A 25818-nucleotide genomic window follows, 5' to 3' on the forward strand; every position below is an offset into this window, starting at 1 on the left:
GGAATGTCTTTTTACAGTCATTACGTTGCCACCAGTACTGAACAGGCGTTCTACTGCGGCACTTGAAGGCATGCCTGTGTTGTGCTACAAAAAACACCGCAGCACACGTGGAAAGCCATGGAGTGATGACACTTCCCTGCTGGGAGACCTCAGGTACCTCACCAGTTCCTCCTCAGCAGTGTCCACTGCTGACTTCTTGCCCTGGGGCAGAAAGTTAAAGAAGTCATCTTCTAAGTCATCTCCTTCCTGGTCTTTATCTGAAGACTGATCACTGCCCTCATTAAGTACACCCATCTTTATTTCAGCTTTCAACAAGGCTTCCATTGTGTATCTAAGAAAGAGAGAGGATATGTTAACACATATATGTTAGGAAACCATCATCTGCTCTTCATTTCCTGATGCTTGTCATGTCCCCTGGTTCAGGGTCCAGCCTGAGCCTGTGGATGATGACATGGAAGGTAGGAAGGTGACCAAGTCACCACACTCATGGGGCAGCACAGCAGACCCTTAAGGATTACCTGCAGCAACCCAAGGTTGTGATGAGGAGCTCCAGGAAGAAAAGGCCCAGCCCCTGCCTACCACCTTAAGCCCTCTGATGCCTCCCTTGAGACAACATTTCCCTTGGAGTAATCCACCCAAAGGGCTTCCCTAATGTTCTTACTTGTTGGTATGGGTGGTGGCCTGACACGATTCCAGCCGATCTAGTTTGAAGCGAGGGTGTAGGCAGGCTGCCAGAAGAAGCCTCTTGTCCTCCCAGATAGCTGCAACCCGCTTTCTTAGGGCTTCGCGCACACCTCTCAGCAGCTGAAAACAGTATGTGTACCTCTCAGGTTTGTTTTCCAGTCCTTCTAACTTGCGGTCCAGATGGCAGAGCGTTGGTAGCAAATACCCCATGAACATGCCGTTCTCCCGTTGCAGGATATCTAGGGACTGGGCTAGTGGCTCCATAATCTCTGTGTATTCTTGTACCACTTCAATCTCAGCAGCTGTGATCCTGGACAAGGAGCAGCGGTCCATTATGGCATGCATTTTTAGTGGCACAGTTGACAGGAGCTCATGTAGTTGCTTCAACGCATCAAAGGTGGAATTCCACCTGGTCTTATTCGGTACCTTCAGATACACACCACATTGCGCACGGATATACTCAGCAATCTGTGCTGACTGGTTCTGCTTGGACCACAACTTGCTGCACTTTCCCATCAAGGAACGAAACTGTTGCTTGAAAGGACCAAGAAGACTACTTTTGGAGGAGTCAGAAAGCATGGCCTCTATGTCTTGTGTTGCCACAAGGTTGAGGGTGTGGCTAGCACATCTCTGGTGTGGTGGTAAAACAAAATCCTCTCCTGAGTCTGCAGCTTCTTCCTCTGCCTCAGGTCCTGTGTCCAGGATCTCACAGATAGGCACAAACTCCACCTCAGCCTCCTCCTCCTCCTGGTTATCACCATCATCGTCACTGGTGGCTGCAGCTTCCACTGGTTCTTTGGCCATGAAAACTCTGAATGCTTTCACAAAGTTGGAGCCATTGTCTGTAGTTGTGCACATAACGTTGTTGTGGATCCTGTACTGCACATGTACATCATGCAGTGCTTTTGAAAGGACATCGTATGTATGGCGCCCCTTCAGACGCTTACAAGCCAAGGCCCCGACCTCACGTTTCAGGGTAGTTGGGTTGACCCAGTGGGCTGTTACCCCAAAGTAACTCTTCTTGCCATTGGTCCAACAATCTGCAGTGGTTGCTATATATGCCACAGCACCCATTCGGTTTGCAAGAGTTTCTCTCATGTGGCATGCTCTCTTCTCAATTCTGTCTCTCAGAGTCTTGGCACATATGACGGTGAGATCTTTGGGGAGTCCAATGCGAACCAGATTAATGAATGATGGTTTGTCCACAGTCTGAAGTGGTAATGTCTCCTCTACAATGAAATCAATTATTCTCCTGTCGAGATTGCTCTGGGTGACAGGCTCCCTGCCAGATCCTCACCTGTCAAGGGTTGTCTGCTGCTGCTTCAGCATTTTGGGAGGAGGGGTGTCATGCATTGGTTCAGGAAGGCCACGTCTCCTTGCCTTTATTGCTTCTTCAATTGCTCTCAGCTTCTCAGGGTGTGCCCTCTGAGGAAGAAGAACAAAGCATGAATCCAAGAAAAAATGGAAGAGGAACTTCACAATTTAAACATAAATAGACAATGGACACTCTTTGAGGACCAGCATGACAAAGGCTTACCTCAAAATGTTTCTTTACATTGGATGAGGAGGAAACAGCTGATCTCAGATTTTTGATCCTTGGAAGGCAGTAATAGCATCGTACAACAACATTTTTCCCACTCTGGCTCACAAATGTACAAGCTTTCTCAAAGCCAAACCATGGTACTTGCTGTTCTGCAGATGTGGCTGTGGGCAACTGGCACTGCTTCATGCCCTCCTCCTCCTCATGCACAGGGCCTCCTTTCTGAACCTCACTTTCTAGTTTTGCCTCCTCAGGATCAACAAGCTGTGACTCAAGTGGCCGCACTAACTGACTGCTGCTCTCAGCAGCAAAACCTGCAACAGGCGTCTCTGTAATAAACAAGAGATAATGCTCCTATGTGGGTGAACTTCAGCTGTGATGTGCCCCCATCTCTTCCCCATGCTGCAAGATGCCCCAGTCAGAGTGGAAGTAAGCAGGTCGATAGCACAATTAAAAGAGATCCTATTTGCATCATTTTTGCTCACTGAATAACCCTGCCTGGGCCAGTCTAACCTACTATCTCACAGGGTTGTTGTGAGAACAAAATGAGACTAGGGTTCAAATCCCCACATAGCCATGAAGCTCACTGGGTGACCTTGGGCCAGTCACTGCCTCTCAGCCTCATTAAAACCCTATTCATAGGGTCACCATAAGTTGGAATCAACTTGAAGGCGGTACATATATTTTTTATTTTGAATATGATGATTATGATAATAAATATGCAGCATTTCAAATTAATTCTGTATGAGAAGCATTCCATGCCAAGCTTGGAAAACCAAGGATGAGGTATAAAATGTAGACAAAAATACTTTTGACAAAATGCCGTTTATCTTTTATATCTATATCTATAATTAGCAATACAGCTGAATGATGTATGTGAAGTATTTTTTCTTTCCCTTTTCTTTTTTATTAATATTTTAGTACTACTGCTAAAGTTCTAATGAAAGAATAAAGCATTCATTAGCCAAATTCAAATGATTAGAACACATCACATAAATTCCACTGAAGTTGGAGTTTTTGCCATAGAAAATGAAAAACACATATAACCTATGATAGCCCAATAGACAATCAGAACTAATATAAAACCCTATTGCTTCTCATTTGCAAATCTTGCAAGATCTAAGGTAACTCTAGATCATGTGAGTTCAGGTGATGCATGTTATGTACATTTGTATAGATATTAGCAGAGATTGTCAACAGTCTGTCTCTCTCTGGGACTGGGAATCTCTCTCTTTCTCACAGAACATGAGTTTGAGAGCTGGGGGACTGAGAGGAGGAGCTGCAAGGATCCTACTTCTCACCTCATCTCTCCCAAGAACAAAAAAATCAGCCTTAAGCCATTTATTATACGCCTAATGATTTTTTTTATTATTATTATTATTATTATTATTACTGAGACAGTTTTTGTCCCACATACAATTCAGTCTTGTGATTAAACAAGACAAAAATACAAATAAAAAGAAAGATGGAGTTCAAATAAATATACAATAAAAAGCTAGCAGGCATTTTAAAAGGCAGGAGTGCTCTGTCTGGATAAATACAGCATACTGGTATGCATAGGAACAAGGGGGAGAGTTCAAAAAGGGGGGGAAGGAAGAGAAGTAGGCCAGAGCTTGGAAAAGTTACTTTTTTGAACTACAGCTCCCATCAGCCTAATCCAGTGGCCATGTTGCCTAGGGCTGATGGGAGTTGTAGTTCAAAAAAGTAACTTTTCCAAGCTCTGAGTAGGCCGAAGTTTCAGAAGTGCCTTGTGATTGATGGGGGGGGCAGCAAGGCAAGGAGAGGCAGTGGGAGGGGCAGAAGGGGCCACGGGGGGCGGGGGGGGCAAAAATGCTGTGGGGGGGCAGAAGGGGCCACGGGGGGCGGAAGGGGCCGTGGGGGGCGCGCGCACACACACACACACACTCACACACAAATCAGCGTCACTCACCTCCACAGCTCTTCGCCATTCTGCTGCTACCTTCTCCTCCGTTGTCCTTGCCCTGGCTTTTTCCTCCAGCGTCCATTTTTTCCTCTCATACGCTAGCAGGCCCTGCCTATTCACCTCTTCCCTCTTGCCTCCTAACACAGATCATGAGGGAAGAGAGAGTCTGCGCAGAGGTTCAATCAGTGTGAGGCACATGTCTTGTATTAACCAATCACAGCCAGGAGCTGACTTCCCCTTGTTCCCGCCCCCAAGTAACGTCCAACCTAACGTGGAAATGTTAAAGTTGCAGCTGAAAAGTAGGGAAATTACTAGTCGTTCCGTTACTTGCCAAATGTAATGGAATTACCCACTTGTTATTTAAAATTGTAACTAATTACAAGTAACTTGTTAAAAATAACGAGTTACTTCCAAGCTCTGATAAGGTTACAGATATAATATTCCCCCCCATAAATACCATTAATATGATGACTTTTGTCCACCACAAGTTTATTGCTTTGTTATTGTCCTGATAAAGTTACTCAAGTTTTTTTCCCTCTAGGTAATGCATGAATAGATCTTAATAATATATTACACAAGGAAGTAACTAGATACTTTGCAACTACTCTGTGCCCAGTAGACAGAGTGGAATCTCTTTAAAGCCAGCCATGTAATCAGTTAATTTTAAGATTCTCATATGGCTGTACAAACCTTAGTGTGAAACACACTGTTTTTTTTATAGTGCAAGACAGACTACCTACATAGATTTAAGCTTCTTCTCCTTTTTATTTCTTTATTGTTCTGTTCCAGTGTTTCTTACTGGTATTAGGCAAGTGTAATTCACTCATATAAGGCCTGTTTTGTGTCTTGGTGTAGAGTAACAAATTCCCATGCAGTTCATGGAGAGTAAGAATTGATCCATCTGTTTTTTGCATTTAAATTGGCTTCAAACTTACGTTGTAATTTTGTGCTTAGCAAATTTTTCTTCAACCACTGAATGTATGTATGTTTCAGACATGGGTGTAGTAGGCACATCTATTATTAATTATTGCCAGTTGATTAGTGCTGCAGGAGAAACAGTAGCCTAAAAGGGAACATGCTGTTATTAAAGACATTCCTGTCCCCATTTTCGTTCTTGCTAGTTTACTTTCACTCCTCCTCCTCCTGGTCATTGGGAAACTCCCTTTATAGCTGTCATATACAGTAACACACCAGTTAGCAAATCCTCCAGGAAAGAAGCTTCTGTTAACAACTTTTTTGGGGGGTGCAGGGTGTGTGAGAGGAGGTGCATGCTTTGACATAGTCAGAATGTGACTCCTTGTCGACTGGGTTGCAGCTGCTATAGGCAACTCTCTCACATGTGGCTGGAATGGCGCTTCTTGTCAGATTGCACAAGCACGGATGCCTTGGAAACACTGTTTACTGCAGACGTGTCTACTCCAATGTAGGGGAGGATGGCAGAGAGAGAGAAAAACCAAGCACAGGGTGGTGGTGGCAGCTCCGAGTGTACGGAGAACTATGCTCAAAGCTTTAGATTGCTATAGCAAGATGCTACATGATAAAAAAAAAAAAGGCAAGGCAGGCATCCGTGGATGCATTTTGGAAGAAGTCTTCAAGTGGTCTGTATGCAAGGCTTACCTGGTCTGGTTGTTTCATTTCAGACATGCATGTTGTTAGTTTTGAATAAAAAGTTGAGCTGCTCTTCTTTTTTGTGGTGTGGGAACCAGGGCTGTGGAGTCGGGAGTCATGGAGTCGGAGTCGGAAGCAATTTTGGGTGGAGTCGGAGTCCATAGAAATGTACTGACTTTGACTTCAAAATAAAATTAATATTTTAATATTAATTTATTAATATTAATACATTAATATACATTTGCCATTTATGAAGGAGTCAGAGTCAGACAGTAGAAAAATAGAGGAGTCTGAGTCTGAGTCGAAGGGTTGACATACCGACTCCACAGCCCTGGTGGGAACCCATCCTTATTATTTCCATGTTACTTCTACCTCTGGTACCAAAGTTTCTGTTAAAGTAGTGTCCCAGAACACATGTATTTCATTAACTGAGGTATTACTGTATAGAATACTATATTTGGCATAAAGTCCTCTGTTCCAGTGTAGTGGTTACTGTGCTCACAGCCTCTGTCTCTAAATTGATTTTGCGTTCTTTATAAAAGATTTAGCGTGAATGCTTTTTTGGGGGGGAGAGTAAAAGGTGGAGGAAGGGAACAGGCAATAAGTTTTGTAGCAATGGAAAATAATTATAAATTAAAGCTGCCACGGTATTATGAGAAGGCCTTATGAAGCTACTCATCCAGCTTTTTTAGTCCTTTGCCTTGTGCAGACCGCTTCTTCAGATTGGGAATTGTTGTGTTGAAAAAGAAAAACAAGCAAAGCTCAAACTTTCTTTAAAAAAATCCTTTATTTCTGTTCTTAGATCGAGCTGGAAGCATTAGCACTCTTGACTCACTGGACTTTGCAAGATATTCAGACGATGGAAACAGGGAGACAGATGAAAGGCTGGCTGGTGAGCAAAACTTCATATAAGATAAGAAATAAACTATTTCACAAGCCATGTTGCTCAATGAATTTTCATGTGGTAACGGTGTTTGTAAATACCATTTCTTTTTCAAGATCACATTTTCAGCTTAATGCTTTGTTAATTAAGCTGGTAACATATCTTCGTTTGGTTTTTAGTTTAAATGTAAAGAAACTATTTTTAAAATGCTGTTGAGAGGCTCAAGTCCTTTTAAATACGAACCTTTTTAAATGACTGTTTGCATTCCTGCTAAATGGTTTCCCTATTGGTCCAGGAAGACTTGAGTGAATAGGATGACTAGCAGTGTAGCGAGCTGTACAAGGAAATCTGTAAAAGGTTGTAAGTTGTGATAAGATCCAAATCTGTAAATTTTTTAGAACAAGAAATAGATTAAAATAGATCTCCTTCAAATAGTAAAGACAAAAGCCCACATAATGATTAGTATTGTCAGCATTCCAGAATAACACCTTTACGGTTGAATGTTGCAATAAAAATGTTGAACCCAGCATCTGGCTGTTCTATCTTGATCTTGCCAAACATTAACAATAATAGACTAATGGATTTTGCCTTTATAAAAAAAAAACCTCTTAGTGATTGTTTAACAACTGGTTACCTGTCTTCTGCAATAGTTGTATTACTGGCATGCTTTTTTTTTCTAAAAAAGACTAATTTTTCCACACCTCAGTGGAGAAATCACTAGCCAGGTATGGATGTCATACTGAACTATGGTCTAGCATGACATCCAAACAGGGCTAGTGGTTTCTTCACTGAGCTGTGGAGAGTGAGCTACAGCAGACCTCAGGCTCACCAACTTCTCTCCCTTCCCTCCCTCTGCCCTTCCCTGGCACAACTCAGAGGAAGAGTTTGGAAACTGGTTAATGTTCCTATGGTTGGTTTGCAAGAAGACAATTCGAAAGCATGTGTGGTGAGGCAGAGCCACTCTCATGATACTGATGCTGCTTACCTGCATGGTGTTGGGACCGGGCATGGCGACAGCAAGGTTGGGGCTATGCAGGTGCATCAGCAGGACCACAGCAGCCAATATGGCAGTTCTGCTAGTGCTCCTGCATAGTCCTGACGTTGCCACTGCATGTTCCTGACCCAGCCAGGTAAGCAGCAGTGATGCTGGTGATGGGAGGGAAGCTTCCCCCCACCACATTTGCCACTTCAGCTTCAAAATACTGTGGACAGAGACTGTGTCTTTCCTGATAAGGGTGTTAGGTTTGTTGTGATGGTTTGACCTCTACAAATTCTAGAGATCTAGCTGTGTTATAGCTACTACAGGCTAACAGAGTCCTGTGGCACCTTTAAATACTTGCAGGTGGAACTAGAGGAGGACATGTGGAAGTCCAGAGGATTTCAGAGGAATCCTCTGCAACTACATGCACATTTGCAGAGGGAGGCGAAATGGGTGGAGGGTGGAGGCTTGGGCTAGCAGATACACCGTTTGCTCATGCAAGAGACCATCTGGATCCCAGCCCAACAGATTTATTGCAGCATAAGTGTTTATGGATTAGATGAAACTTCATCAGTTGCATCTTTAGAAGCTAATGCAGAAATAAACATATTAGTCTTTTAAGGTGCAACCAAATTTTTTTATTGTATTTGGTTCTGCGAAAGTCCCAACTGCTGCCAGACTCACAACAGCAGTTGTGAAGACATGTTATTTCAAGGAAAAAACTCTTGTCACTGACATAAGTTTTTACTTGAAAAGAAGTAAAATAGCTCAGTTAATTGGAATTAAAAACATTGATTCTTTTTTCTTCTTCCTAGGAGATATGGGTTGAATCTAGATGAAGTTAGTTGCACTTTAACTTTTCCCACTGATTTCATTGAGACCCAAGTGCAACTGACTTACCATGCAGTGCAATACACACTTTCTTGGGAGTACCACTGAACTTAGTGCTTCCTTCTAACTAGACATGTATAGGATAGCACTATTTGGATCCAATCATGTGTTTTTATTACAGCCATAAGTCATTTTTATTGAAATAACTAGCTGTTTAAAATGTTAAAATGTCTAAAGAGAAACCATGCAGCAGAGTAAACTGTTTTAATGGGAAAATTAAGTATACTATGTTAAGTTACAGTGTTTGTTCAGTATTTCAGAGCTGTCAAATAGACAATAGATATACTTTGCCGTCTGACATGGGTTTGTGTGATACGGTTTTTCTGGCTTTCTGTGCCCTTGGTGATATGTCTTGCTGTTGAATATCAGTTTCCTTACTGCTATTTTTAAAACATTTTTATCATCATGATGCAGGGCATTTCTGATCTGCAATTGTTCTGTAACAAACTATTTTTATGTCTTTTGAAGGAGGAACAAGGCCTATCATAGTTAAATTTATTTTAATTTTAATTGAATTCATGTACAAGTTTAGTAGTTGATTGATTACTACAAAGTATCTTAACATTGTTTTCAGACTTGGTTGCACAGAAGTATTTGCAGATCAGCATTGCTGATTCCTTACAGAATTTTCCCCCACACTTTCTCATCAGATCCTCACTTGTGCTTTTGTAGTTCTGCAGTAAAATTCTGTGCATCAAACAAGTTACTTCCATGTAGTAGATGTCATGTACTCTAACTACCCCTTCTGTTTTTGAAGAAGAGATATGCAAACTGAGTGAATCTTTTTTCCATACACTCTCACAACCTACTTATTCCACAATTTCATCCATAAAATGTAGTTCTCTACATAGCTCTTCAGAAGGTGAAAGAATCCATATAAATAACACTTGCTGGTTTTGGCACAACCTAGGCTATTCCAATAGAAAGTTTTGCAGAAAGTCATTAAAATATATAATTTCTATATAATTTTCCCCTGCTTATAATATATTGATAGTGTTAAAGAATTACAAATTGCCTAAGAGTGAATTCTAACTCCTTAACTGCAGTCAGTATAGGTGCCAGTTCTGAGATACTTGATCAATTGGATTCACTTGCAAATCATTCTAAGTGCCTGTGACAGAAAGCAATTCATAAATGTCCGATTATCTCATTTTGCCTAAATGATGGAGCTGATGTTTTTCTTTGGAAAAATATTAAATGTGTCCATTGCAAAATTTCCAGTAGCCTAAACAGTAGTAGAACCCGATCCACATGATAAGCTGCTCCAGATAAACAGCATACCTCAGAGAAAAACTGGGTAAGAGCCATAGTTAAATGGTAGAGCATTTATTTTGCGTGAAGACCCCAGGTTCAGTCGCTGGCATCCAGGTAAGACTGGGAATGCCCCCGTCTGAAACCCTGGAGAGCCACTGCCAGTCAGTGCAGACAATACTGAGCTAGACTAATGGTCTGACTTTGTATAAATCAGCTTCCTGTGTTCCTAACTTAAAGCTCCTTCCACATGATAGCTGTAAAATGTAAAGATTATAATCTGTCCATGATGTTGTTGAGAGTTATAGTTTAATCAGATTCATCTCTGCCCCTCAAAGCAAGTCATACTCATCCTCACACTTAACTTTTTAAATTTTAAAATACTAGTGTATATTAATGCCTTGTAAGAAAAATCTTTCAAATTTTCCAGAGTGGTACAACATTCTGCTTAAAACCTATAGCATTCCTTGTCAGACAGCTTAAGTTATTAATTAAGATTAGATTTTAATTATGGAAAATGTTCACCAGTTTGCTTCAGTCTAACTCTGCTGCATGCGTTCATGAGTTCCATAAAGATTGCATGCTTTGTCTTTAATACAAATTGTATTTTAATTTCACACCCATCCTTGCTTTTTTATATTTCATTTTTGTTTCCCTATTCTTGGTTGGATGCCTGTGTATGTTTAATCCAAATCCTTGTCCAGTCCTGGAGTTTGAACTGCGGAAAGCAAAGGAGACCATTCAGGCCCTCCGAGCCAACCTGACTCAGGCTGCAGGTGGTGTACATAAACATTTTCTTCAGTTTTTTTTTCATTTTGACAAAATAGCAGTAGGTGATGCCTTACAAAATGGAGAATAATGCATTTTTATGTATTGCTGTTTGCAGAAAATGAAGTTCCTTTGCAGGAACGGAGAAATTACAAATCGAGTCCTGAAATTCAGGTGGGTAGTTGAAACAGACTATATTTGCTGTTACTGTATACAGTAGGGCCCCGCTTTCCGGCACTTCACTAATGCGGCGGTTTTGAATTGTATCCATGTTCCATATGTTTGGCACTTGTTCCGTTTTTGTGGCGATTTTGCAGTATGATGCGAAGAGCTTGGAAAAGAGACGCTGAGTGCACAAATTGATGGTGCCCGACTCCCTGAGCGCGTCGTCAGAGCTTGGAAATGTTCCTTTTTTAAACTACAGTTGGGCTGATGAGAGTTGTAGTTTAAAAAAGAAACGTTTCCAAACTCTGACGACACGCTCAGCAGCTGAGTCAGAAAAGGGCATCCGGCATCATTTTATTGTTGAGGGAGGTGGCGGAGGGCAAGCGAGCATGTGAACAGGCAGGGGGGAGGGTGAGTGGGCAAGGGGGGACGAGCGAGTGAGGCAGCGGAGGGCGAGCGAGCGCGTGAACAGGCGGGGGAGAGCGAGCGGGCAAGGGGAATGAGCGAGGGAGGCGGCAGAGAGCACGTGAGTGAACAGGCAGGGGGGAGGGTGAGTGGGCAAAGGTGGACGAGCGAGGGAGGTGGAGGGCAAGCAAGCAGGTGCACAGGGAGCTTCAGGGGCCAAGCGCTGTCAGCTGGAGCCCCCGCACTACAGCTTTTTGGCGGGGGTCTGGTCCCTAACCTGTCATATAAGTGAGGCCCTACTGTATAATGTAGCCGTTACCTAGTTGCCTGCTTCTAGACAAGTAGCTTGTTGAACACACAGTATAAACTAGTCTGATACCTAGGCATGTGTGATTGGGCTGATATCTTAAAATACATACTCTAATGAGACAGGGATTTAAACTTCTTACATATTTTTGCTCTTGTTCCTAGGAGCCAATTAAACCTCTTGAGAAAAGAGCTCTAAACTTCTTAGTCAATGAATTTTTATTAAAGAACAGTTACAAACTTACATCAATAACTTTTTCAGATGAAAATGATGATCAGGTAAGTTTGAATAATCCGTTACTGATTGACTTTTTCCCACTTTCCTTTCCTAGCACTTAGTAATTCTTTGGCATAGTTTTCAAATAATTATGGTGGTTATTCCTTCAGTTTGTCTAGTAACTCATATGTAAGAGAGTGTGGTATAGATCTGTTTACAGCATGAAATAATAAACCACCAATGAAGACGTACAAGAAAATGTTGCTGTCTTATCGCCAACTCCTAACAGAAATGCTCCTCTTCTGGGGTTCAGCCTGGAACATGCCCTTTCTAGTGCTGTTCAGGGCTTGTAGAGGGAGAGAAGGCCACAGATGGAGAAGGCTTTCTTGCCGTCACTCCTAAAACTTTCCCTTGCTATGCTGTAAAGTGACAAAAGGTTCAGGTGTGGGTCTGGCTGCCAGCCCTGGACTGGAATGCTTTCATTGAGGTAGGGGTTTCTGGAGAATTAGAGGCGGAAGTAGAGCCGGGTATAATCAATGTACTGCTGACATCTCACCCCAGATTTCCTCATGACCACTGCCAAGGGCTTCATATAGATGTTAAATAGTATTGTGGACAAGATGGCACCCTGTGGCACCCCACAGCACAATCACCAGCGGGGCAAAAGACCCAATGCTATTCTCCAAAAATGGCCCTAGAGGTAGGATCAGAACCACTGTAAAACAGTGCCTCTGATACCCATCTCACCAGGTTGGCTCAGAATGATACCAGGGTCAATGGTATCAAAAGCCGCTGAGAGATCAAGTAAGAATAACAGGGTTGCACTCCCCTTGTCCTTCTCCCAATAAAGGTCATCCATCAGGGTGACCAAGGCCGATTCAGTCCCATAACCAGGCCTGAACCCAGATTAGAATGGGTCAAGATAATCTGTTTCATCCAAGAGTACTTGCAATTGCTGCGCCACAGCCCTCTCAATCACCTTCCCTAGCAAGGGGGTATTTGTGAGCAAGTGGTAGTTGCTACAAACCAATGGGTCCAGGGTGGGCTTTTTCAGGAGTGGTCGGATCACTGCTTCTTTCAGGGCAGCTGGAACCACTCCCTGTCGCAAAGATGCATTGACCACACCCTGGATCCACTTGGTCATACGCCCTCTGCAAGCTTTAAGTAGCCGAGAAGAGCAAGGGACAAGAGGACAACTTAGAACACCTTTCACTCAGTGAAAGCAAATATGCTTTTGTAAGTAAGTCATATGTTTACTAATGAAATGGTTATATGCATTTAAGAATGACCATAATATGCAACTTAATCACCTCATTGTATTGGTGGCCCCCTGCTTATGGAACACTCCCCAGAGAGGCACATCTGGTGCCCTCATTGCCTATCTTTAGGTGCCAGGCAAAAACATTCTTCTTCTCCCAGGCATTTGGCTCTTAATTTTTGGAGCCTTTTACACTGTAACCTCTTTTAGATGGTTAGATCTTATCTATGTATTTTTATTTTTTGGTACATTTTACATTGGTTTTAATATTTTTATTGTATGTCACGTTGGGTTCATTTTTATGAAGAAAAGTGACTAATAAATATAAAATAAATAAAGTTCTGTTAATAAACTCATCCCTTAGAATTGATTTCCCTTCTGAAGGAAAATACTATAGTTAAAAGTCTGGAACCTGCTAGTTTGTATACATGATAATTTTACCATGCTTTTGTACCTGAATTCTGGTACCATATCTGACTATATGAGAATGGAAGTTGCCAGAAAAGGTACAATGAATGTTCTGTTTCTGCTTTCTTAAAGGATTTTGAGTTGTGGGATGATGTAGGACTGAACATTCCAAAGCCTCCAGACTTGCTGCAACTCTACCGTGACTTTGGGAACCACCAAGTAACCACAAAAGATGTTGTGGATATAGCAGTTGGCCCTGAAGAGGATGAATTGGAGGCAACCACTCCTGTTGTAGAGAATATTCCTGTATTTGGAGCACCAAAATCAATAGAGGTAGCAAAATGTTTACTTTTGCAGGTTTAAAACCAGCTACCAAATGCAGTATAGAAAATTATTGTTTTCTTTGTTTCTTCCATTAGCAATGTGCAATCGTGCAGAAATTGGAAGATCAAATTAATGCATTAAGCACTGAGAAGTGGTCGCTGCTGGAACAAATACAAAGACTTGAAAGGTATTACTAGAACATTGTAGATTATGGTCTTTTTAGAAAATTGGACTTTTCTTAGCATTTTGTATCCTGAGAAAAGGCAGTTGGCACTGATAAATAAATGGATTACTAAGTGCTCAGTGGTCACCTCAATTAAAATATAAAGAGTGTATCCTGTTAATTTTAATGTCAAAGTTAGGCATGCCTAACCTCTCATTTGTGTCCTAAAAAGCACTGAAATGAATAGGTCATACATTGAATTAAGCTCTTAAGAATCAAATCTATTTTGCTTAACAAAGCCCTGTTTATTCTCAGGATATGTATATTTTTATGTATTAATTTTGATTGTGAGTACTGCTCTTTTAGCAAAAGCCTAGGTACTTTGTTTTATTTGCTATGGTCAATGAACTAACACAATAAATGCTATTCTTCTCTTCTATTTTGCTTAACTCAATATGGTTTAGTTCAGTGGTTCCCAGCCTGGGGGCCGTGACCCCCAAGGGGTACGCAAAGTAATCTGGGGGGCTGCAAACAGTAAAGAAATGAATTATTTATGAATTTTTAAAAAGTCTTCACTCCCTGAACGCTGTCTGCTCTCCACTGCCCCAACAGATGACACCTCCACCTTGCTCCAAACAAGGGGGAGGACTTTTGCTGAAGCAGTACAGCATCTTTTAGGCACACCGAGAGCAGGCATCTGCCTATAAAACATGTGTTGGATGCCAAAGTAGACTGAGGATGGAGTTACCAGAAAGAAGAGGGAATTACTATAGCTGATTCCCATCTCGTCACACTGCTGCTGATGCTGCTGACACCCTTGCTCGGAACAAGAGGATAGGGCTTTTCATGAAGTAAAAAAAAAAGCAAGGCTGCAAGACAGACAGACAGCCTGCCTTTCTTGGCTCCTGCTTCACTGCCACCTCCTTTTAAGAATCATTCCTATTTGTGAGGTCGCCCAGGTCTTGCCTTTGGCCCAGATGGAGTCATGGAGCAGTTAGAAAGCCCAGGACTTGCTTGCCCCCCATCTCTGAGGCTAAGTGTGAATGGACAGTGCGCCCCCTTTCTTCCACCTACACTCTACCCCCCCCCAGTCTCTCTCTCCAAGATGCTGTGGCAGTTGAGGGCTTTCCCCTCCCATGTGCCTGAATGCATGCATGCCCGCAGATGCTTGTAGGAGGGGCAGTTGTGTTTGTGTGCGTGTGTGCACTGATCTATCTTCTGCTCCACTCTCATTCCCCAAATGCACTCTAACCAAGTCATCAGTTCTGATGATCATCCCAAGACCTAAAAGCACTAACCGCCCAACTTAGTCCAACTTGATCACAATCTAGCATCCCCATTACCACCACATTGGTGCTTATCGATTTAAAAAAAGAAAAAGAAAGCTCAGCAGCTCAACACAGTCACCCACTGGTGTTGGGTGACAGGACTGTATGTTTTCAAATTATGTGGGGTGGGGTGGGGAGAGGGATTCCAATTTGATTGGACCTTTGCATTAAGCAAAGAAAGCAACACCTGCAAGGAGCTTTTTATGGAAAGAGATATTTGGAAATGTGATTTTGCCATGTACCATCTTTTCAATTAACAGAGATTAAAATTGCAATTAGTGTGTGGAGGGGTCACAGGTTTTTTTTGAGCTTACTCATAAAGGTTGGGAACCATGGGTTTAGTTGATATTTTCAAGCTAGTGGTTTTCAGTACCATCAACCATATTATCCTAGAATACACTGCAATAGCCTCTGGGCCACATGCAGCCCACCAAGCCCCAGGGACCCCTCCCACTCTTCTGCACAATGTAGCTGATCAGCCATCAGCTAGGCAAAAGGGGGGGAACACCACTGTTCCACACTTCTAAGCTCTTATGACCAAGTTTTATTCCAGGGGAATGTAATCAAGGTTTGTCCTATGGCTTACAGGTCGTGGTTTGTATAGGAGAGAGAAACCACGAGCCTAGGTTCAGACAGCACACTAAGCCAACCACAGCTTGGCTCAGCAGAGCAGCAAAACAACCTGGGACGAGCAAAGCAGCTATGGTCTTGATTTCATCTTCAGGAGCCCTCACGTTTGCTCATTCATACTAACTCATGGTTTGGCTTAGCATGACATATGAACAAAGGCCCTCTACACTCTCTTGATTTATGATTTATCATAGAAGGTGGGGCTTAAATTGCTACATTAGAGGTAAGGAACCTGTGCCCTCCAGATGTTAGATTTCAGTTCCCATGAGCCCTAACCAGCATGGCCAATGGTCAGGGAAGATTGAGAACCGAATACAGCATTTGGAGGGCCATGGCTTCCCTATTCCTGGACTTAAAATCCTTGCTGCAGTTTGTTCCCTTCATCTCCTAAGCTTGTAACATAGGTTATGTATGTGACCTGGAATGTATTTTGAAAAACCTCTGTTAATATATTTCGTCAGTTACTGGAAGTGGTTATTTACTAACTTTTTAATTCCAATCCTTTGTCTCTCCCTCACCTACCCCACCTTTTTCAGTGAAATCGAGTACTTAAGAAGTGAAAAAACTCCTGCTCCAGTGATATTTGATTCAGTCCAGTCATCTTTAGCTCAAGTGCCTCTTACTGTCCCAGAGGATAATGAAAGATATTTAGATATCCAGAGTTCACTTAATGATGGTAAACATGGTGACACTGAAGAGAAAAGGCTTTTCACAGAACGTGAATCAAGAACTCCTAAAGAAAATTCTCAAATATCTCTCCCTTGTAAGGAGAGAGAGAAACTTCCATCTTCTCCATCAAATAAAGCTGCCATACACTTCGATAAACCCAATAGGTTAGTGGTATAATTGATTTCTAGAATTAGAATACCAATGTTGTCTGTTAGGTCGCTTTAATGCTTCCCTTACTGTACAGAGTGAATTTAATAAATGCATGAAGGATCTGAATTTTTAGCACGCACACACCCTCCAAAACATTTGGGTTTTATTTTTCCTTTTGAGGTTGGGTAAGAGAAATTGCCTGCTTGCCCCCTTCCTCCCTATGCTCTTAAGAACTGCTATGCTTAAAGTACTGCATGAAGCTCACAATATTACTCCTACCTAAGTACTGACTTGAGCACTAATAATGATTCTGCATTTTGTGTACCAGTTTTCTTGCACTTGCACCATTTAAGCACTGTTTGAATCTGTTGTTCATTTAAAAAAATGATTCATGGTTCATTTCTCCATCCTTGGAAACTTGCTGCAGAAATGACAGGCAAAACTTCAGGTGCAGAAATGCTTCATTCCTGCATGCATATATTGCTTCTTTGTATCACAGCATGGAGCTTTGGTTCCCTCCCACCCACTCCATTTAAAAGAGATGATTATTCCTGGAACAAATGTCTTGAGGCCCTGGTTTTTAGATAAATGGCTATTTGTTTCACATCTGGATGTAACTCTGATTAGACTGTCTCATGTTCCTTTTGTTCTTTCATCTCTAGTCCATATAGCATCAGTTTGGTTTTTGCTGTGATCTAAGTTTTGTTTCACTACCAACCTTTCAGTACACTGAGAAATTCAGAAGCTTCTAGAACTAAAATTAAAGACACTTCCAGGACAGTATGTCAGAGCTAAAGTACATGTTATGGGCAACACAGGCATGCCACGCAAAACAGTCTCCTATGTCAAGGTCTCCCTATAAATGTGTAGCAAGACTTACCCTAGACATTATGTCTTCTGATGTTTTCCCTCCCTCCCCCATCCCCAGGCAGCAACAGCTAGCTATGTAGGATGGGAGTAGGAAAATGCACAGCTTGTCGACTCTAGTAACTGTTGTTGCATGTTATGGGGAAAATTGTGACAGGCTGATGTTTTTTATGACAGCCTCCTTGTGTTTCCTTGCATCGGTTGGTGATACTTCTGTAATACAAAGCAGTTGCACCTCTGAAACTCTTGCAACAGCAAGACACCCAATGTTTTGATTTTTCTGTTGCAGTTTATTCATTCTTCAAAATACAATTCTTACCAAGTCTTAAACTTTGATTTTGAAGACATATGCATTTTAAATGTTTTTGTGGATGCAAAAAAGGGCAAAGCATGCAACATCTTGATCAGTTTTCCCCCTGTATTTCTGTGTAGGAGGGTGTTCACACTTAGCGATAAGTGAATGTTGAAGTGTGACTTTGAGTAAGCTTGCAGATATTGGTGCTCTTCTTTTACCACAGGAAAATGTGCCATCACACTCATGCCTTACTGGTAATGTTCACATATAACATTTGTTAAAAAACAGTAGCTGATTACTTGTATTTTTCACTCTCAGCCATGAAATAACTGTGTTGAATATACTTTAAGAGGAACATGATAATGAATCTCCTTTTAGAAATGAATATTTTCCTCATAAGCAATTTTAGATATTTCACCAACAGTAAGGGTTGTTCTCTGAAAGCTGTCTTTAATTCAAATACTGCCACCTGTCCTTTCCAAAGTAACTACCTGCATAATATTGCCATATTCAGTTTTCCCTTTGGTATTTGCTTTGCTTTTCTTCCCCTCTGCCCAGCTACGTCACATGCAAGCATGATTACTGCAGCGTTTTATGAAAATCTGTTGGAACTTTAATCCTCTTCTTTACATGATTATGAATGACTTTTGGTTCCGTTTTGGTATGTTCTGTAGAATTGAGTAATATAACTTTCACCTTTCATCCAATACGTACAGTGCCCCCTGCCCCTGGTAGACTACCTTTTAAATTTGGCTTGCATTGCATTGTAAGAAAAAAGCACAGTACGGGTGTATCAACAAGCTAGATAACTTGAAATATGGCAGTTGATATACAGATTACATTTTCCTCCTGCGCAACTTGCTCCAAGCTCAGTCTTAAACCTCTAACCATCACGCTTCAGTTTACTTCACCACTGACAGGCAGCCCTGCAAACTGCAGCATGACCGAGCCACACTGGGCTCAAGGCCATATGGTGAGGGGAAGAAGGTGGGCAGGCGGACAACACACCAAGAGGAGAGTGGGAGAGCAAGCTGGCAGTGGCAGCAGGCTGAAACAGGTGGCAGCCTGGGCAACCCGCAGAGCCACTTCATGGGAGTGTCACTACCCCATGGTGCCTCTTTCCTCCAGACCCAGTGGAGGGGGACAGATGACAATGACCTGAGAATGCAACAGTGAGCGGGCAGCAATGGACTCCAGAGGACAGCAGTCTAGGTGGCCCGTAGAGCTGCTTAATGAGAGGCCTTGATGTCGCTACCACAAGGCCTCCCTCATCTCCAGATCGTGGGGGGTGAAAGGAAAGATGGCATGCAAGACCAGGAGAGGGAGGTGCCTTGGTGACCTGCAAGAGAAGGGAGAGGGGAAACTGCTTTGGTGACCTGGGAAGCTATGGCAGGGGCAGGAGGAGAGGCACGGCCTGGGGAAGGGGTGGGAGGGGAGGGACAGTCTTGGAAAAGGGGTTGTGCACAAAGCATGGAGGGGTGGAGCCCCTAGTCATATAATAAAAGGGAAAAGCTTGCATGAATGCTTCTTTCAAAGAAAACATTAAAGCCTTTTTTCTATGCATGCAAATATTAGATTTCTCTTGAAAGAAACTGCTTTAAACAGGAAATTTAAGGAGAACACAACTTGCTATGCCAACATTCAATAATGCCTTTTGGGTGGGGGTTTCTACTCATGTACCGGGCTTCCAAGTTCACCTTTCTAATAGCAGGACCCGATGGTGCCCAACAAATTGCTCCTGAAGCATATGGCAGAGAGGCTTCTGTTGTATGATTTGAAGCAGCTTGAGGAGCTGCAAGCAGGAGGACGAAAATGGACAATCTGAGTGAATGAAAGCATCTACAAGCACCCAATAGACTCTTGGATCGAAGTGTCCTTAAATGTAGATGACAATTTCTAAAACAGACACTTAAACCACTTTGTATATTGTATTAGCTGTGTCCACCACAATATGTCTAGAGTAAGCAGGTAGTATACATGTAATTCTTTTGATTAAAATATTTTATACTGCAGATTGATAAGGAATTCCACAGTTACACTACCTAGCTTTGTTTAGTAAAATAAAATTTCTGGAAAAATAAATCGCAGAAGGAAGCCATTGTGGCGTAGGGGTTAAGAGTGTTGGACTAGCACCTGGTCATCAAGGTTCAAATCCTCACTCGTCCATGAAGGTCACTGGGTGACCTTCGGCTAGTCACTATCTCTTAGCCTAACCTACCTCACAGGGTTTTTGTGAGGATCATATGGAGAGGGGGAGAGCCATGTATGCCACCTTGAGCTCCTTGGAGAAAAGGTGGGATATCAATGTAAAAAAATTAAAATGTGGGGTTTTTTTAATGTACTTGTGAGCAAGCTTTTTTCTGTATCTCATGGAAGCTCTCCTAGTTTTGTCAGTGCAGTTGAATAATTTGTACAGTGATACAAGTCTCTAGGAGTACCTTGTGAGAGCTTTTTGTCTAATCTGTAAAGCAGTTCAGAATTCTAGCAGTGTGTATGTATGTTCTGTTCTATAATTGTCAGTTGTGAAGCAAATTGGTCTCTTATTATCAGCTTTTCAATTGTGTTCTCTTTCTCAACTACTACAGGAAGCTTTCACCTGCATTTCATCAAGCGTTGCTGTCTTTCTGTCAAATGTCAGCAGAGAGCCGTTTGGGATCAGAGGTATATGTACTTTCAGTAAAATATTAAGTCTTGTTGGGTCACAAGAGGCAGACTGAGGAGATCATGTCACTGCATTTTAAGATTTGAGTATACTTCTGGCCAGTTGCTTATGTCCCTCCACTGAGTAGCTTGAGAAGCTTTGGGCTGTTTGATATTTTTGGCAGCTCCACCCAGTAACCTCAGAAGCATGGAAGGCAAGTTGCCATCGATGAAAGGGTGGCTTCAGATATATTACATGGATGGAGGCAGCAATTCACCCCGGCTTGTTCCCAGAGCTGATTACATGGGGTAGCTTACATGGATATTTACGTCTTTTTGTTTCAAGATGTTTCAAGTGGCCATGCCATCCTAATATTGTCACATGTGCTAATTTCTGGGAGAGAAATCAAGATGTGATTAATTTCTTGATTTACCTTACAAATTGTATAACCACCATCACACAATATGATTTCCTTAAAAAAAAAAAACATTACATTTGCAGGTGTCCCGAATTGCTGATAGTGAAAAAAGTGTCATGTTAATGCTCGGGCGTTGTTTGCCACATATTGTTCCTAATGTCCTGCTTGCAAAACGAGAGGTAAGAAATACATTTTTTTTATTTCAGTTTTATACAACATTTCTGTTCATTTAGAAGTTAGTAGTATTTATTATGTGGAAGTCTATTACTTGCAATCATCTTGTTACTTTTGTGCATGCATCTCTGCTCCTAGAGAATGGTTGTGCACCTCTGTCAGGTGAGTTTAGCAAAACAGCATGGTATCCTGCTATTTATCCTTCTGCTTAAAGATTCTTGATGGCACTCTGCAGGGCTGTTATTGTGAGTCCATCTGTTTTGCCCTTAAGTTTGCTTACTTGTGTTAGCGAAACCAACTTCTAGTACTTCTGTGTGTCGAAGTAGAGTTAAAATATTAAATTGGGGCGAATTTGCTTGTTAAAGTCTTAAATTAGAATTATATATGTATCATTTTAATAATATATATATAATAGAGGTTCTCAAGGCAGTTTATAATACATTTAAAAAACAATAAAACAGAGAATCAAGAGGCTAGTCCCTAACTGAATAGGAAGTCTTTATCCTTAAGTTGCCGGTGACATGACTTGTGACTGTTGGCTCCCAGCAACACACATAAGAGGTCCTGGAGCAGAGGGGAGGTGAAAGAGGGTTAAAGGATGCTCCCCAATCCCTTGATTCAAGTTGCACTAAATCTCTAGATCACAGCAGGGTGTTTTTTTTGGGGGGGGGATACGTCTCCTCTGGAATTGGTTGCTAAAAGAGCCAAATGTTAAGAGTCCCTTATTGATGTAAGTTATGCAACCATTTTTAATGTGTACAAATAATGCTAAATATAATATTTTTAGTAAAGCAGAATTTATGCTGGTAAAAGGCAAATAGAACTACAAACATTGTTTGCACAATTTTTTCAAGAACAATTTCCCTCGAACTCAATAGCATTTGGCAGAAGCAACTCACCCAGCAGGTGGAGCTGCAACACTAGCTTCCCAGAAGTGGGGTCACTGCTGCTTACTGAGAGTGAGGGGCAGGAAGGTCACTGCAGTGTGGGAGCACCAGCACAGCCAATCTGGTGCTTCTGCTGATGCACTCGCATCATGCTGTACACCTCACCCCTTTCCCTGACAATTATGCCCCTGCCAGAAAGCTAGCATTGTGGCTTTGCCACTTCTGGCATTTGGGAAGTTAGTGTTGATATGCTGTCGCTTGTAAAATGTAGATTATAATGCAGGGGTAGGAAACCTGGTCCCCTCCAGATGTTGCTGGACTCCAGCTCCCATAACCCCCAGCCTGCCTGAGCAGTGATCAGGGATGATGGGAGTTATGGTCCAGCAACATCTGGAGGGCAACAGATTCCCTGCATCTGCTGTAGTGTGACATACATACTAATAGGATGATCCTTATTAAAGTCAATGGACACTTTCAGTGGTCTAGGATTTGGATGTAATTAACAGAACTTTCTAATGGATATAATGAAGACTGACATGAACTGAAGATGAGGTGGTTGTGTGTGTTATTTTGGTTAGAAATTGCTTTTCCAGCCAGCTTAGCTTTTACTTATAAATCTAGAAAACTAGTAGTGCATTTGGCATTTAAGCCCTTCTTAAGTCAAGAAATGTGTGCTGATCCTTCTGACTTAGCAACTTCACATGTCTAAATTTTTCAGTAGATACATAGAAATTTTGCTAACAATTGCATACAACTTTTAATTCTATAAATTGCGTACCTTATTGATTAAACTAACGCTTCTGTTTAAGTTGAGACAAAAAAAATTGTGTGGGCCATGTTCCAGGATCAGTTACCAATTTCTGACTTTTGCCATTTGGCTTGGCGGAATGCTACTTGAGCTTCTCTTTGCAACTCCTAGTTACACTTGGACGTAGTGTAATATTTCTGCACCCTACTTCCTGCCTACTTTACCCTTGCAAAATCTGTTGAAATAATCATCATAACTACATACAGAGACAAAATTTATTCAGGTTAGTATATGTATTTCAGATAGGTAACGTATTAGGTTAGAACCTTGTGCTTGCATGTAAAAGTTAAATATCACATTATTAAAGAGTTTACCACAAGACAGTATTCTTACAGTATGGCAAAATGCTGAATTTAGAAGAAAAGAAATATTAATGGTTTATATTGGATCTTAGTTGAGCACAAACATGAGGTCCATACTTGTATTTCAGTTTTCTCCATTTGGCACAATTTCAATCAATAATACACCTGCTGTTTTTATGTAACATTCCAATGCTAATTTTGTGTGTGTATATACACACACACACGCATGCTTTCTATGAATGGTTGATTGAATAACTAGGTTTTTGATGTTTACATTCGCCAGATTAGTTACATTCCTGACACAGCCAAAACAAAGTTCAACGCAACATAATATGGTGATATCTGTCTGGGTGTCATTGATCTAAAGTGAAGCAAAATAATGTTTTTGATGTTATTGGCTATAGATCAATATATGTATAGGCATCTGTTACTTACTTTGCAATGCTCCTGATCAGTGTCACCAAGAGCAAAAGGAAAATGAAACTAGTTCGGTGAATTCAAAGGGCCATTAGGTTTGAGAGGTTTTTGTAAACAGCACTCTCCTTCCATTCAGATTGGCAAGCCATTTCTGAAGCTGAGGGGAGTTTCAAAGTCAGTTTGTGATATGTCATGGGAGTGTTCTGCCAAGAATACCTGTAATAAATAATTTGTGGGAAAGTACCTGTTTATTTTTCTTTGTTAAATATTTTTATCCTTGTTTTCCCAGGGCTACTGCACTTTTGCAAATTCTGAAGGATTCTTTAGCAATCTTTTTGTTAACCTTAAATATTAATTAGCGGTTTATTAATGTAATAAAATATGCAGTTGTATCCCTAATTTGCTTGCCCAATTACTATAGTTCCATTTTAGGAGTTATAGAATAATAACCCCAGATCTCTGTAACTTCATGGTTAATGGTCTGAGGGGACATGAAGCAACCATCTTGTTTGGTGCCTGGCTGGAATATGACTTGGGAACTTCATATATGCCACCTTGAGTTCCATCATAGAATAAAGGCAGGAGACATAAAGGCAGGAGACAGTCTATAAAGCCTTGAAAAAGGAACTACAAGGTGTGGGGGTGTTAGGAGTGTGAAGGAAAGCATTAGTATCTGTATCTGTATTGTATCCGTTCCTGTAAGAAATCCTGTCAGTAAAGACTCTTAACAAATAACGGCCTATGTGTGGGTATCTTCGACGAGAGCTATTCCTCTGGGCACACGCATTCGACACACCGCTGCCAACACACACTTCCACAGGCTGTTGTCTATTTTTATCTTAAATCTACAGGCTGAGGTCCAAACAGCCAATGTGGTGGTGGTGGTTTTTTTAAAGTTGTCTTTTGAGCAGTTCCCCATGACATATCTCAAAGTGCTTTTAATGCTCTCCTCCATTTCAAACAAATGGGGTTGCCATTCAAGAAACACAAGCTTAAAGTCCCATTGGATGTTCAGAACCAGCTGCAAAGGTTTTTGGATCTTAGCCAAAGTTCTGGTTCACACATCATGCTAAGCAATGGCAATTGGATCTTGTTTGCTCCTTCCCAGTCAGTTTGCTGCTGTACCGCCCTGAACCAAACTATACTTTGGCTTAACATGTTGTCAGAACCTGGGCTTTGGGTTAGCTCTCTCCAGGCTTATCACCAAGATTTTTCCTATGCTTTATGGTTCATAGTTTTCCAGGAGAGCTAAACCATGAGCCCAAGTTCAGATGCCACGCTAAGCCAAACAGTAACTTCAGCAAAATGGAGCCGTTTTACTCCTCTCCGATCAATCTCTTCTCCCTGAGTCCATACACTCGCTATAAGCCATGGTTTGGCTTAGGGTGATGTGCTAACCAGACCAAAGTGTTATAGGATCACAGCTGTGTGTAAACTGACTTAAGAAGTTGTTCAGAACTAAGTTGAATGGTCCATTTAGCTGAAATCTTGAATTGGTTGATATCAGAAATCCTCTTTTAGGTTTGTGGGCCAGTATGAACTGGTATGTGAACAGCATTGTGGGGAAAAAGAAAATACCACTAGATTATTGTTCATGTTCCCTTTTTAAAGCAAAGTGGATTGTGGAATTGCTAGTTCTTCTGGTAAGCAATTTTGCATAATGTATTGTAGTTGGAGAAATATCTGGAGATATAGAGGTGAATGACGACCATAGGTATGGCTGAAGAAGACTTCAGTGCTTGATAGACAACATACTTGAGATAAAGGTGTAAAAAAGAAACACATTTCATTCTTTTGGCAAACATGGTATTCTTTCCCAATAAAGTCAAGTGTAACTTTTATTAAGAAAAATGAAAGCCTCTTTTCTTCACTGTTGGAAACCCATAGTTTTCATGTTATCAGAGTTATTTATTTCATTCTTTTTTCTGGAATTAAATGAAATTAGCACTTTGTACATATTTTTAATAGAAATTCAATTAGTTATTGTGCACACACACTTCAAACATTCCAGTTTTATGAATAAATCTCCAATCAGATCTTTTAGACCTAAACTCCCAAAGGGTTTGATCTATATCCTTCCTAGAAGGCTGAGACTCTTGTATTTCCAAGGCTAAATTGGAACTTGGAACTACTTCAGGTAAGTGTGCCTAGGAGTGCAGCACACTTAGCTCAACTACATTCTGTCTTTTTCTTGGAAGGATTCTTATTTTCTAACACCATTATACAATCTTCATGGTAGTGTAGGTAGTTTGTATATAGCATTTGAGCTCTTTCTACATATCTTCTGTGCTCAAGAAATACCCTTGTCCTCCTCCTATTCTCCCTCTTCTCTCCCTTTCATTAACTATACATGGACATGCATTAGGATGCATCTGCTCAAGAAGGTTTCTCATTGTTTCTCCACTCCCGTTGATAGAAGGAAGTTTAGAAGCACAGATGCAGCGATGCAGAGAACGCT

The 25818-nt window shown here is 41.4% G+C and overlaps 1 protein-coding gene across 4 annotated transcripts in view; it reads left to right on the forward strand.

The window, feature by feature from the left end:
* RELCH (RAB11 binding and LisH domain, coiled-coil and HEAT repeat containing) overlaps positions 1-25818 on the forward strand; it is a 106030-nt gene that overhangs the window by 13202 nt on the left and 67010 nt on the right. For all 4 annotated transcript variants that reach the window (XM_061590166.1, XM_061590176.1, XM_061590157.1 and 1 more), the window contains exons 2-10: positions 6559-6648; positions 10465-10536; positions 10647-10702; positions 11570-11683; positions 13420-13620; positions 13707-13798; positions 16269-16565; positions 20299-20374; positions 20856-20951. In XM_061590166.1, the coding sequence (XP_061446150.1) occupies positions 6559-6648; positions 10465-10536; positions 10647-10702; positions 11570-11683; positions 13420-13620; positions 13707-13798; positions 16269-16565; positions 20299-20374; positions 20856-20951 (1094 nt within the window). The remainder of the gene's footprint in view (positions 1-6558; positions 6649-10464; positions 10537-10646; positions 10703-11569; positions 11684-13419; positions 13621-13706; positions 13799-16268; positions 16566-20298; positions 20375-20855; positions 20952-25818) is intronic.

This window comes from Rhineura floridana, chromosome 1, assembly GCF_030035675.1.
Source record: "Rhineura floridana isolate rRhiFlo1 chromosome 1, rRhiFlo1.hap2, whole genome shotgun sequence".
Classification (NCBI taxonomy): Eukaryota; Metazoa; Chordata; class Lepidosauria; order Squamata; family Rhineuridae; genus Rhineura; species Rhineura floridana.